The 13,180-nt window shown below is 40.2% G+C and overlaps 1 protein-coding gene across 1 annotated transcript; it reads right to left on the reverse strand.

Annotated features, from left to right (window-relative positions):
* Positions 1 to 1,417: 1,417 nt before the first annotated feature.
* LOC107100129 (CMP-N-acetylneuraminate-beta-galactosamide-alpha-2,3-sialyltransferase 1-like) lies at positions 1,418 to 7,330 on the reverse strand. The gene is made up of 8 exons (XM_015398502.1): positions 7,314 to 7,330; positions 6,878 to 7,031; positions 6,590 to 6,786; positions 6,328 to 6,507; positions 2,733 to 2,778; positions 2,518 to 2,637; positions 2,175 to 2,318; positions 1,418 to 1,429 (listed from the first exon to the last, which is right to left on the reverse strand). Exons 1-8 carry the CDS (start codon positions 7,328 to 7,330, stop codon positions 1,418 to 1,420), a joined length of 870 nt encoding a protein of 289 aa, XP_015253988.1.
* Between the last annotated feature and the right edge of the window lie 5,850 nt (positions 7,331 to 13,180).

Raw genomic sequence — 13,180 nt, forward strand, 5'->3', positions numbered from 1 at the left:
CTGCCATAGCCAACTTCATATAAACTTACGCATTAACCGGAACAATAACCTTCTCCTTATTTTATTGTTTTGCATTTCTGCATTAAATCTCTATTTCCAGTGGGGTGAAATAGACACTTCTTGTTGCCTGTTGTCATAGTAACCTGTCAAATCGGTGATCTACTAATAATGGCTTTTCATAATTTTTGCACACGGGTTTAATTGAATGGACCTAGATAAAATTGATTGAACTAATTGATAGCAGCTGTTGCAAACCGAACACTCAGAGTTCACCCCTGGGGAAAAAGAGAGTGGATAAGGGTTTAAATTTTATTTTATTTAATAAATTTTCCACTTTTACAAACTAAATTTTTTCAATTGAAGCAACAGTTTTATAACATTTTTTTTATAATCTGGTTTTATAATCTGTTATAAAAAAAACATTTAAGCTTAAGGCGTGAGTCTTTATTGTCACTAACCAAAATAAAAGTGTGTTGACATTGGCTCTATATACATATACACAGTAAAATAGAGATATAAATACGAGCACATTTATAAGAACAGAAAACAAGTATCTTCAAACACCTAAAAAATGTGAAAACGGATGTACATAAAATTTTGCATACAGTATATACAAATAGTTATATCTTAAAATAAATACATAATTACTAAAATAAAAACAATTTCTAAAGTAAAAAAAACAAATGACAAAATTACCTAAAATATGTTTTTTAGTATACTTTTTTTTCTATTAGGGGACATTTATTTTACTCATTGCATATTAATCAGCAATTAATTAATTAATTAATTAATTTAATCCTAAGCAAAAGTAACTGCTTTACGTGCTTTACAACTTATTGGGGAAAAGAAAAACGAATTTAGAAGGAAAAATATTTTCATATTGTTTAATGATAAAAAAAGAACAACGGCTGTAAGGCAAAAGAGAAAGGCAAATTTATTTGTACCGTAATATAAGCCACAACATAATGCAAGGTGTCTAAAACTGAGAACAAAATACATAAAATGCTGAAAATTATATAAAACAAAAGCAGTAAAACAAAACCGAAGACTAAAAGGCAGAGCCAAGACCTAATGTCGTCAGCCTAATTTAAATCTGGCTGACGACAGATGACTATATAAAAAAAACTGGTTGTCTAATAAAGGTGCAGTAGATACTGAAATATTTTCTGGACGACTCATTTGTTCAATAATTAAACAATTTTTTTATTTTCTTAGCAGCCATATTCTTATGACACTGTTTGAATAGTGTTACAGAGGGACCTGAAGACAATCAAATATGAGTCACAATAACAAAGTTTAAAGTGCAAATTTCAAACCAAATAAGAATTTTAAAAGGGTTTTACGGAACATGGTAAAACTGGGTGGGGGATACATTAGTAGAAAAACTGAGTCAAACAATAAGTGGGACTCAAGAAGCTTAGTGAGGAAGCTGAGAACAGAGAAAAGGAGATCAAATAGAACAAATGAACACTAAGGGCCCAATACCTAGAGCACAGACTAAGAACAAACCAAAACATGAGAAGAAAATGACAAAAACACAAAAACAAGGTGGAAGAAAACAGCCTAGAAGCTAGCTATTTATATAGAAGTACCAAAAACGCCAGTAGTGGGTGATGCCACTAGTTTTTTTTTGACCATTTGGGGAGGAATTTTTTTGACTCCTGACCTTTTTTGTCAGTTTGAATAGGACCTGATAGTTGTAACCTGATCAATTCCATAATCCAGCTAATGGATTTTCATTAGTGTTGCACTCACACTGATACCAGAATCAGGCGGGGCCCCGATCCAGCACTAAAATGGTGGTATCGGTATCGGCGAGTACCAACAAATAGGGCATCGATACCATTTTGAGAGACAAAAGTTTATCCAACCATTGTCACCCATTCCAGATAGGCAATAAAAAGTTCTACTGGATTCACTTTGTATTAGTCTTTTTCCTGCTTCACAAAGGTGGGCAGCAGCTTGACAAAGCCATGATGGCAATTAGTTTACATCCAAGTAGTATGCAGTTCTTCATATATACACACACGCACATCAATTTAAAACATATAGTATCGAGCCAAAAAATAGCATTGGTGCAACACTAATTTTCACTACTATCAGAACTGCCATTCATATGAAAAAATAAAATAAAAAATGATTAAAATAAGTCACACTCCATGGTAAAGTTTTACTATTTTCCCAAAATCTAAATCTTGTATAATGTTGTATTCATGTTGTCCAGCATGTGGTCCTGTTTTCAAGTTAATGTCTGTATATTTTTCAAAATAATGGTTCCATTGTCCTCTGCTGTTTGCTCCAAAGCCAAATACACTGACCTGCAAAAGGACAAAACCATCTTATAATCTTTTTAGTCATGCCTGTTTTCCCTTCTAGGTGTATTGGATAGACTATGAATATAACACAACCACATCTATTTTACAAAATATATTTGAAAGCCTATCACTATATTACGGTATCTAAAAGTGGAACATGATTAGAAATTGAGAACTTCAAAAAGAGAAAAAAACAATTCACCTCATCGCAAATGTTCAGTGCAAGAACCAAAGATATAAAGCCAGTAGAAGGATAATCCCCAACTTCTTCGAGCCAGACTTCATGAACATACTTTATAAAAGCTGGACTGACCACCATCACCTGTTACATGGAAAAAAAGCTCTGAATTAATTGAACTAGTATCTATGTATAACAAAAAAAAAAAAAATAGCCAAAAACATTAGCAGCATACTTACCAATTCTTTGTTGGCCTTTATTTTGGATTTGATTGGTGAATATGAACTGTTAGAAAAAGTTTCAAGTGTAAACTTCATATTCATATGATGATGTAAAACCGATGTATCAAACTGTACTGATATGGACAATCACGGGAAAAATAATTTTCATGAAGTGAATATTCAGCAACTTAAAGGATTCTATAATTAGCTATAATAGACCTTATTTGATAATTATATATTTTCAATTTAAACACTGTTTATTTTCCCTGAAGGAGTAATCCAAAGGGATAAATAAAGTTGAGTCTAAGTCTAAGTCCAATATATTAAAAATATTGTAAGCTGTACAATTATGTGTTGTTTACACTGCATGCATTACGGTAAATTACGTATGCTAGGTCCCGTAGCACTAGCTCTGTCTTGCCAAAACAGCAGTAATGTTAGGAATCCAGTTTGTGTGGGTTGTGCTTTTGTTTGTCTTCCCTCCACCACCAGGCGGCGCCTGGTTCTCGTTGGCCTCCTCACACACCTGCGGATGGTTGCCTCATTACCGGAGGACTCTTAAGCTGCTGACTGCCACTACCTCGACGCCAGAGTGTTTGCCAGTTTTGGGTACTCTAGCCAAGCTGAGTTTTGCTGAGTCAAACTGATTTTTTGTCAACCTGAGTTTTAACCTTGCTGTTTTTTTGGCTTTGCCTCTCGGCAGGAAGCCATCCTGCAAACTGGATGTTTTGGACCTTCTCCCCCCTGGAAGGATTCTCTGAGCATCAAACTGAGCTGAGCTGAACTTCAAGCTAGTGGTTTGGATGTACTTTTCCCCAAGGATTGTTTGGGAGTCTCTCTGAGCAGGGGATTCATCTCCACAAGAAACCGTTCAAGTACCGCAGGAAAACTAAGTGGCAGTCAGCTCCTCCGTTCCTCAAGAAAACACCGCAACCTGGGTAAACCCTGTCCGCCCTCCAACGAGCAAGTCATTCACTGAAACAACCCACACCCACTGGAATCAACAAGAGACACCTTTTTCTGGAAACGTGAGTCCTGTTGCCTTAATTCCCTTCTTCAAATCGAAGACACAAATTTCCTACTGAGCCTGAACTAACCGCAGAATCTTACCCTTCACTTTTCAGTCCCGGTTCTACAGTGTTCAGAGCAGCACTTGACTCCTCTCAACCAACTCTCAATAAAACCTGTTAAACTTTTCCCTGGTCTCTCTGTTTGGTCTTCTGCATGTGGGTCAGATCTTTAGATAAAATCATGACAGTTAATTTATTCAGGTTGAACTAAAGTGTGCTGAAATTGGCGGCAATATAGAAATCACAAGACGAGGACCAACAGACAAAGAGGGGAGAGTTGGCTGAAAAAGCTGGTGTTTGTGCGGCTCCTGCTAGGAGATGCTAACCCAGGCGAAGAGCTAAAGAGCTCCAGGTTCTAGGCTGTTTACAGTTAGCATCAGGAACACAACAGTTTGTTAGGTTTATCACAAGGATGTGTTTCGACTAAAAGATTAAATAGTCAATCATTATCTTCTGATTAAAATATTGATTTCAGGTTAGCTTTAGCTCAAGGTGTTATGTCTAGCTTAAGCAGTAGATCATAAGTGGAACACATTTCTATGACAGTTATTGAAAACTTTGAGGTAACAGCACAGTGTGGCATTTTCTAAATTTACACCAGTAGTATAAGTAGGCTAATAACTCTATGGGGACTTCTGTAAAAGAAGAAGAAAAGAGTAAACTGTTTTGAAGAGTTTTAATTTTTTTTTTTTTTATAGATATCATGGGTCTGTTTCAAAAAGCAGGTTTACTGAAAACGTTTAAGTTTTCTAAACCTAAAATCAATGAAACTCTGAGTTTGTAATTTCACAAAGAGAGTTTACTCAAGCTCTGTTTCTGTTACCGTAGCAACATTCTCCCCAGAGCTGACCTGGTCAGGAGCAGGTTTTTGTTCAGTAAACTCAGTGTCCTTTGTCTGCCGTCTCTTTAAAGCCAATCAGGTTTTATTTCCTGACGTCAGGAGATTTTGGTCATACTTTTGTGCATAAAATGAAATAAAAAAAATCACTAGGTTTATTAGACACATTAGGTTTTAAAAACATGGATTATGGATGTCATTAATCAACAATAGTACACAGATAATTAAATATTTATAGGGAGAGGATTCTACAACTCAGTTGACAGGCTGTGAGATTTGTGTTTAATATGAGTGACATACAGATAATTTTTCTTAATTACTACAGTGCATTAAGAACCACTAAAATTATTTTCAGATTACACATACATAGATTAATTAGTTCCATGGGGGGGGGGGGAATATTTCAGGGTTAGGATTAGGATTAATTCTTTGATACCAACCTCCGGAGCCTACTGGGAGGTAGGAGCCATAATCTGAAGCCATTCTATGCAACTGATAACCACTAATAACGGCTGTTTAATGGGATGATGACATCTGAAGCAGCTGCAAACACTTAGTTTTCTCTGTGTGATGGAAGAAAGAATCAAACTGAGAAGGAACCCCATGAGTTGATGCACAGGTCCTACTTGTTGATGTTTTCACCTAAATAGTATACATTCACCAGCTACCATTCAAGCAATAAACTAGTTTTCCCCATAATGTTCTCATGGTTACAACAGGCTATGGCAAGCTAATTTGATTTGTATTAGTTTATTACTTTGACTACATTTGCCTGTCTGATATCTGATATTTGGACATAATGACCATAATGTCTGATATCTGATATTTGAACATAATGACCATGTCAAACAAAATGGAACTCTTCACATCTAGAATAAACATTCTGGATCTCTAGAAATGAATTTATGATCTCCATACTCCTAGTGTTGCTGATCATCATTTGCAGTTATATTGACTATGAAGAAATGTATTGTAGATATCCTAAATATATATTCAGTCAAGCTGTTGAATGTCAAAAGAGCCATTTAAAAACATTTCTAGGTATATAAAAATGACTTCTTCTAAGAACTATTTTGGTTTTTGTTGTTTTTCTTTTTACTTTCTGTAATTAATTTTCTTTTGGCAAAGATTTAATTTAGAACTTCTATTATTACAGTTATGACCAGAAAAGCGATTTTGACAAGGAAGAATCTTATTTCAGTGTTCTACAAATAGAACAAAAGAGGGAGGAGGGCTTTAACTAAATGTAAAAGGCCTGTCAATAAAAATAAAAAAAATGAATGCCATACAGCAATTCATAAAAACCTATGCATTAACGTCAGCCACAATCTTCTTCCACGTCATCACCCTCTCCTTTGTAGCTGTAGCGCTATTTAAATAAAGGCATTTTTTTTTGTTTATACAGATTTTGCCCTATTTTGTCAGGCTGATTTCCAACAAAAAAAAAATTGCAGATACAATTTATTTTAGACTGCTTACAAATTGTGTGCCCATATTCATTCTGTTTTCTATTAAGTGAATCTCTGAATGTCATTTACTGACATTTACCTGTCAATAAATTACAATTTTAAACTTTGAGCACAATCTACTGCTAGCTGAACAGCCAACTTCCATGTTTCCATTCAAATGTCACATGCATTGTAAGCTAACTGCTACAATGTCTAGCAATTTTAAAAACATATTTGCAATAACAAAAATGACTTACCTTCCAGAAAATCCTGTTGTAAAGGCTTTGATGAGCCACTCAATATCTTGTATCTTAAATGGAACAAGCACAAGATGAGTAGATTTGTCTAAATCAACGGCACTCTCTGGATACATGACATGATGAGATGTTTTGGTCCCCACATCTTTTTCATAGCCTTCGATTGGAGCAAAGTTCATTCTGATTTGGACAGAGAGCTGTATTTATTGCGATGTTATTCAGATTGTAAATCAGGTAGGGCAATATTTTACTCAAGATTTACCTGATAATGAGATCTTTGGAATCTATAATTGATCCATAACTTGAACCTTTCAAATTAAAAGAATTTCCCACCAATGCACATGTCACGTTGCCACCAGATTTGGCATTTCCAAGATCTGGAACTGGTGGAAAAATCCCAAAAAGCATATCCACAGTTTCTTCATAAAAACTGAAGTTACGTTGCTCATTCTGTATGTTCTGAAACATACAAATACACAGTGAATACACAAGACATGACCATTTGTACCAAATTGCAACAGATGAGACACCCCTTAATGTCAAAACTTGCCTGCCACCATGTGAAAGCATCTATCGACAGCCGGGTCTTGGCTGACAGAAAGGGTTTGACAGAAGTTTTTAGATAGTGACGGAACAACACGTTATCCTCAAAAAAACACCTATCGTATTCGCATGGACTTGGACCATCGAACTGGAGGAAGTTGCTGATACGAGGTTGCAAAAAGACCCCAACGGCAGCCAAAGAGAGCAGGAAAGTAAAAAGCTTAAGATAAGACGTCAATCGGAGGATATGATTCTTGTCACTTGGAAAAAGTTTCTGTCTGTGGAGAGTATAACAAAACATGCCAGTAATGTTTATCAAAATTGGATCATTATGATTAAAATCAGATGAATGGAATAAAAAAAAAAGACGGCAGCACATATATTTTTTTAAAATGTTTAAAACTAAAGACATTTAAAAAAAAGCAGGCTCCTATGAGCCTTACCTCGTCCAACTGTCCATTCTCCTTAGCTTCAGTTACAATCCCCAAATGTGTCAGACGTTGGATTTGTTCATTCCTAAGATAACACAGTTTGTAAAATGATGGCGTATAAGAGTTAAGGAGTGGCTTGTTTTTTCCAGAATGTATCTAGGGTGGGAGTGTGCACAAGCGGAGGCTTGACCTGTTTAATCAAATACGGCAGTTTTGATATTCATGTACCGACAGCGGATGTTAAAAAAGATATATGAGATACAAGTTAAAAATGAGATGCTTTTCCATTCACCCATAGCAATAGGAGGTTAGCTGCAAATGATAAAATTATTTTATATGGTTACAATTATCTTTAGGGAGCATGCCAGAGCCGCTGCCATTCGTTATGCCTCCTCCCCTCCCATAAAAAAACAGCAATAAACTAAAAAAAAATCATTTATCTGTAGGTTTATGACCTGACGTTCAGTGAAGCTTTCCCACATATTATAGGTTGATGGTTTGGATAATGAGTAATATTCTCAGAGTCCTTTCTGAGAGCTTTTTTTTTTTTGCACGTGTGGGAAAACATGCAACAGGCATGATTTGATCCCACAGAGTCCAGGGGGAAAGTCATGCACGCTGTGGCCAAGTTAGAGGATGTATGATCGGTTCTTTATTATACAGAACATAACTTTCCTGTATAATGAACAAAGAATTAAGATCTCAGGTTAAACTTTGGTTTTGGTAGATTTTTGAGGAGATCAGCCTTTAGTCTTGAAATAGACCTCGCCTGTTGAAATAGACGTTAGTAGGTTAGGATTAAAAATCTATACATCTAAGAAAACTGAAGGTGAATCAAAGGTTTTGATGGTTGTAGCTGTAATGAGATCTCCAATATCACAATTGTAAAGATGGTTTCTAGCATGAAGAATGCAACTTCTCAGCTTGAGAGATTCTGCTACTAGAAATCATGTCTGCTGTGAAGACGGAGGTCTAAACAACTGCTTGCCAATATGCTTATTGTGAGATTTTCAGAATTCTACCAGAGAAACGCATAAAACGCCACAGAATTTTTTTTATTTTAAAGACAAAAGTTTAAGAAGTTCAAAGTGGAGTTCAGCGAAGGCAGCCAGGTAAAGCCTGGAAGAAGGTAAAGGAGGTTTTGGGTTCTTACCTTTATTAGCGGAGGTCCAGGGTGCTGCTATATGCGACCAGGTGCAAAGTGTATCATGTTAGCAGCAGAAGTGGTGAAGTGGGTCAGAGCTGAAGAACTTTTCTACAACCAGGATTTAAAAACTGGAGGTGGTCTCACTGACATATCACATCATGTCTTTACATCCAGCAGAGAGATAAACTATTTTCCTATTAAATAATGAACTTACTGAGAGATCTGAGCTGTAGCTTCAATGAAGATGAGTCCCAAACTACTACTACAAATATCCTCTCTGACTGCTTTTGGCTCGCTGATAAGGTGCAGCAATTAACCTTTGCTCCATGTTATCAGTGTAGTTGTTGCTCAGATGAGAAACATGGTGGATGGAAGTAGATAGTTGATGTGAAGCTGCTTACGACAGAGGTTAAGAATATTGGAGGTTTTCAGAGTTTTATCATTTAGGCTTCTTGTATTTTACTTCTTTAGCTGTATGTCATCTTTATTTAGTGATTCCCGGCTGCAGAACTTTGCTGTAAAAGAAAAAAAAAAAATATATATATATATATATTTTAGTTAGCAAACATTGATCATGTAAACTTCTGTAGAGCACACAGGCTGCATATGGAGCTCAGTAAAGCAGTGAGTGCAGAAATTGAAGAAATCGGCAGATCAGGGGGTTCTTACTTTGCAGTGGTTCAAAGGTCCTGAATCGTTCTGGTAGAGATGACAGGGGAAGGCTGAGGGTGAAGGATTGAACTCTGTGTGTAGGCAGTTCCTGGAGGGTCCTTTGAGAGGCTGACTGGGAACTCAGGGGGAGGTGATTCATTTTTATGAGGAGAGGAGTCCAAACAAAACTTTAGAAGGAGGTTAAGATCAGTGGAGGTTGGAGGAGGCTGCTGGGTGGAGGATCTTCATACAAGAAAGGGGGTGGACCTGTTCGTCCATTTCAATTTGCTTGTTTTCTAAACAAAAACAAGGCTTTGTTGGGCTACTGTATAAAACCTCGAACTCAACACTATTTCTGACATTTGGAATTGAAAAAGCTTCCTGGATAGGAAGATAAATGTCTTCAAACTTGGAAACAAAGTCCAGTGGACTAACATCAGATGAATTGAAAGTGGAGTTTTGTCATTGGAGATTGACAACATCTCACTATATAAAGCCCAGTGTAACAAAGGCCAGGGGCTAATAACCAAATGACATCCTGATAGATCTGAGCTGCAGCTTCACCAAGGTTTAAACTCAAAGTTTGAAGCAGCAGTTTTGTTGGTGGAGCTGCTCTAAAACAAAAACACTTGGTGTGAGCTTCAGGAACAGTGGAGCTAAAAACCCATGTCCTGGTGATGAATGTCAGAGCATGGAAGGGAGGGGAAGTTTTTATGGTAATCACAACAAACATGTTATGGTCGTCGGAGCATCTGATTTACATGCAAAGTCTATGAGGGACAGCATCAAGAGGTCCGCGCATTAGGAGGTCCGGGCATCGAGACGTCCAAGCATCAGAGGCGGTGTATCAGTGTATTCTTGTCATGAAACGGGACAGATGGACCCAGTGTTCAAGGAGAGACAGCCAGAAGGAAAGTTCATAACAGCGACTGCAGGTGGGGGGCGGGGCACCGCCCAATCTCAGACATTCTGATTAAGGGAGAAACACAGGTAAGTGACCACGATTATCTGACAGAAGATGATTATCTGAGTTGGTCACTTACCCGGTTTAACAGTCCGGTCCATCTCCCTGGAAAGGGGAGCAATCCAGCCGCTTGACTGGATGACATGGTGCGCATCACCCAGAGTGTCCCCGGGGCTGCAGTCTCAGAGGACCCGAAGGAAGCAGATCCTGGACAGGGTTACAGATCAGGCAGGAACAGACAGGTGACAGGATCCAGGCTTCCAGGGTATCCACAAGCTCCCGGCAGGTTCTGAGTCCGACACAGTCTAGAAACATCACCAGGCGGACACGCACAGGAGCAGATGGGATCAGGCGCAAATGGGCAGGCTCAGTGGTAGAGGGTAAATACTGAACCTCCCTGCATACAGAGCCAAAACTCAGAAGACTCAGCAGGGGAGGAACAGTGGACGATCAGGAGACGAGACAGACACAAACCCTCTTTCCACTGGCTGCCATGATCCATGAACCATGGAAGAAAACTGAACAAAACACAACACACTGAACAGAGAGACTCACAGGAAAACAAAAAATGATCTGGCCACGAAAGCTTAGGCTGAACAGAATATAAAGCAAAGGAAAAATGTGTGAAGAATAAATTAGATTTAAGGCTGGGAGGGAACTGTTCAGGGGCGATCCGGACCAATGCCGAGCCTTCCTCACGCAGTGTGAGATCCAGTTCGAGTTACAGCCATCTGCATACCCCTCTGACTGCTCCAGGGTTGCATATGTAATTTCCCTGCTGACCTGTAAGGCAAGATTGTGGGGAACTTCTGAATGGCAAAATGACTCTGACATCTGCCACTCATATGACGATTTCTCCCAGGAGATTATCAGAGTTTTCAGCCCTGTGCTACCATGCCGTGAATCCACCAGGGGGCTCCTAACCCTCAGGCAGGGTGATAAGTCTGTTTCTGAATATATAATTGACTTTAATCTCTTAGCAGCTGAGAGCCGCTGGAATGAGCACGCCCTGATGGATGTTTTTATTACTGGTCTAAATGAAAAAATAAAGGATGAACTCGCCACCCGGGATTTCCCACGGACACTAAAGGATTTGGAGGATCTGGCAACCCGGATTGACCTTCGACTTATGGAACGTCGAAGGGAGCGCCGGGCAGCTAACCAGTTTCACCCCAGGTCGTTCTCCTCTGCACCAGCAGAGGCTTCACCCCTCCCAAGCGCAGCTGATCCTGAACCCATGCAATTGGGGAGGAGCAAGCTGTCTAGTGAGGAGCGCCATCGCAGGCGTCAATTAAACCTCTGCCTCTACTGTGGAGCAGTGGGTCACTACATTGGCACCTGCCCAGTAAAAGCCAAGGCTCAGTAAGGGGGGAGATCCCTCCTGAGCCGCACTACACTCTCTGTCTCCCCAGACCTCTTGCTACCTGCTACCTTCACTGTTTCAGCCATAGCCCATAACCTGTCTGTCCTTATTGATTCTGGGGCAGACACTGAATTCATGGACGAGGGATTCGCCAGAGGACTGAACATTGGACTCCTCCCGGGCTCGTCACCTCACAGTGTTCTCGCCCTGGATGGCCACCGGTTGAACCACTCCCACCTCGTCACGGAGCCGGTGGAACTGCTAGTCGGAGGTAACCATAGAGAGACTTTGACCTTCATAATCATTGACTCCCCACAGGTTCCTGTTGTCGTGGGTGTCACCTGGCTCCGGAGACACAATCCCCTGATTGACTGGAGAAGAGTGGAGGTCATGGGTTGGGCTCCCTCCTGTTCTCAGTTCTGTTTGTTGTCAGCCCAACCTCTTAACTGCAGAGAATGAGGTGGAGGAGGTTTACCCTGACCTTTCTAAGGTTCCCGCAGACTACCATAATCTTAAAGAGGTTTTTAGTCCAGAGCCACGGCCCTAACGCCTCACCGTCCATTTGACTGCAGCATCGAACTACTACCGGGAACAACCCCCCCCTAGAGGTCGACTTTACTCTCTGTCCATACCAGAGTCCCAGGCAATGCAGAAATACATAAATGAGTCACTCAGGGCAGGAATAATTCGTCCTTCTCCGTCCCCTGCTGGTGCAGGGTTTTTTTTGTGGGTAAGAAGGATGGGTCCCTCAGACCTTGCATTGACTATAGGGGGCTCAACGAGGTGTCTGTTAAGAACCGTTATCCACTTCCCCTTATGAACTCGGCCTTCGACCAGATCCAGAGGGCCAAGATCTTCACCAAATTGGACCTGCGGAACGCCTACCATCTGGTCCGCATTAGGGAGGGTGACGAGTGGAAGACTGCCTTTAACACTCCCTCTGGCCACTATGAATATCTGGTCATGCCTTTTGGCCTAACAAATGCCCCAGCATTTTTCAGAACCTTGTTAATGAGGTTCTCCGTGACATGATTGGGCAGTTTGTTTTTGTTTACATTGATGATGTTCTAATCTATTCTGAAAACCTCTCAGCCTATAGGAAACATATCCGTGCTGTCTTACTCCGCCTTCTCCAAAACCAGCTTTTTGTTAAAGCAGAGAAGTGTGAATTTCATGTCACATCCATGTCCTTCCTTGGCTTCATGGTATCCCCAGGCCGGATTTATATGGACCCAGCCAAGGTCCGGGCTGTCACTGAGTGGCCTGTTCCTTCAGACAGAAAGCAACTCCAGAGGTTTTTGGGGTTTGCTAATTTCTACCTCCGTTTCATCCGTGGCTTTAGTCAGGTATGTGCTCCCCTTCATGCTCTAACCTCTAGCAAAGTTAAGTTCCTCTGGAACTACCAGGCTGACAGGGCATTTAAGCAGCTCAAATCCCTGTTCACATCAGCTCCGGTATTGGTCTCCCCTGACCCAGACAAGCAGTTTATTGTGGAGGTGGATGCTTCCAGCTCTGGGGACGGGGTCATCCTCAGTCAGAGAGCCGGTGACGGCCGCATTCACCCCTGTGCATTTTTCTCCAGGAAACTGTCTAGCTCTGAGCGCAATTATGATGTGGGAAACCGGGAACTCTTGGCAGTTAAGTTGGCCTTGGAGGAGTGGAGACACTGGCTAGAGGGATCTAAGCTCCCCTTCCTGGTCTGGACTGACCACAAGAATCTGGAGTATCTCAGGACTGCAAAGAGACTTAACCCC

Source organism: Cyprinodon variegatus, unplaced genomic scaffold (genome assembly GCF_000732505.1).
Source record: "Cyprinodon variegatus isolate N-32 unplaced genomic scaffold, C_variegatus-1.0 Scaffold938, whole genome shotgun sequence".
Classification (NCBI taxonomy): Eukaryota; Metazoa; Chordata; class Actinopteri; order Cyprinodontiformes; family Cyprinodontidae; genus Cyprinodon; species Cyprinodon variegatus.

What these genes read in the sequence shown, in the direction of transcription:
- LOC107100129 (XM_015398502.1), bottom strand. An exon ending in TAAAGGCCAACAAAGAATTG is followed by an intron (nt 2,638 to 2,732) that starts GTAAGTATGCTG and finishes TCCATGTAACAG; the next exon opens with GTGATGGTGGTCAGTCCAGC. An exon ending in CACTGAACATTTGCGATGAG is followed by an intron (nt 2,319 to 2,517) that starts GTGAATTGTTTT and finishes GTCCTTTTGCAG; the next exon opens with GTCAGTGTATTTGGCTTTGG.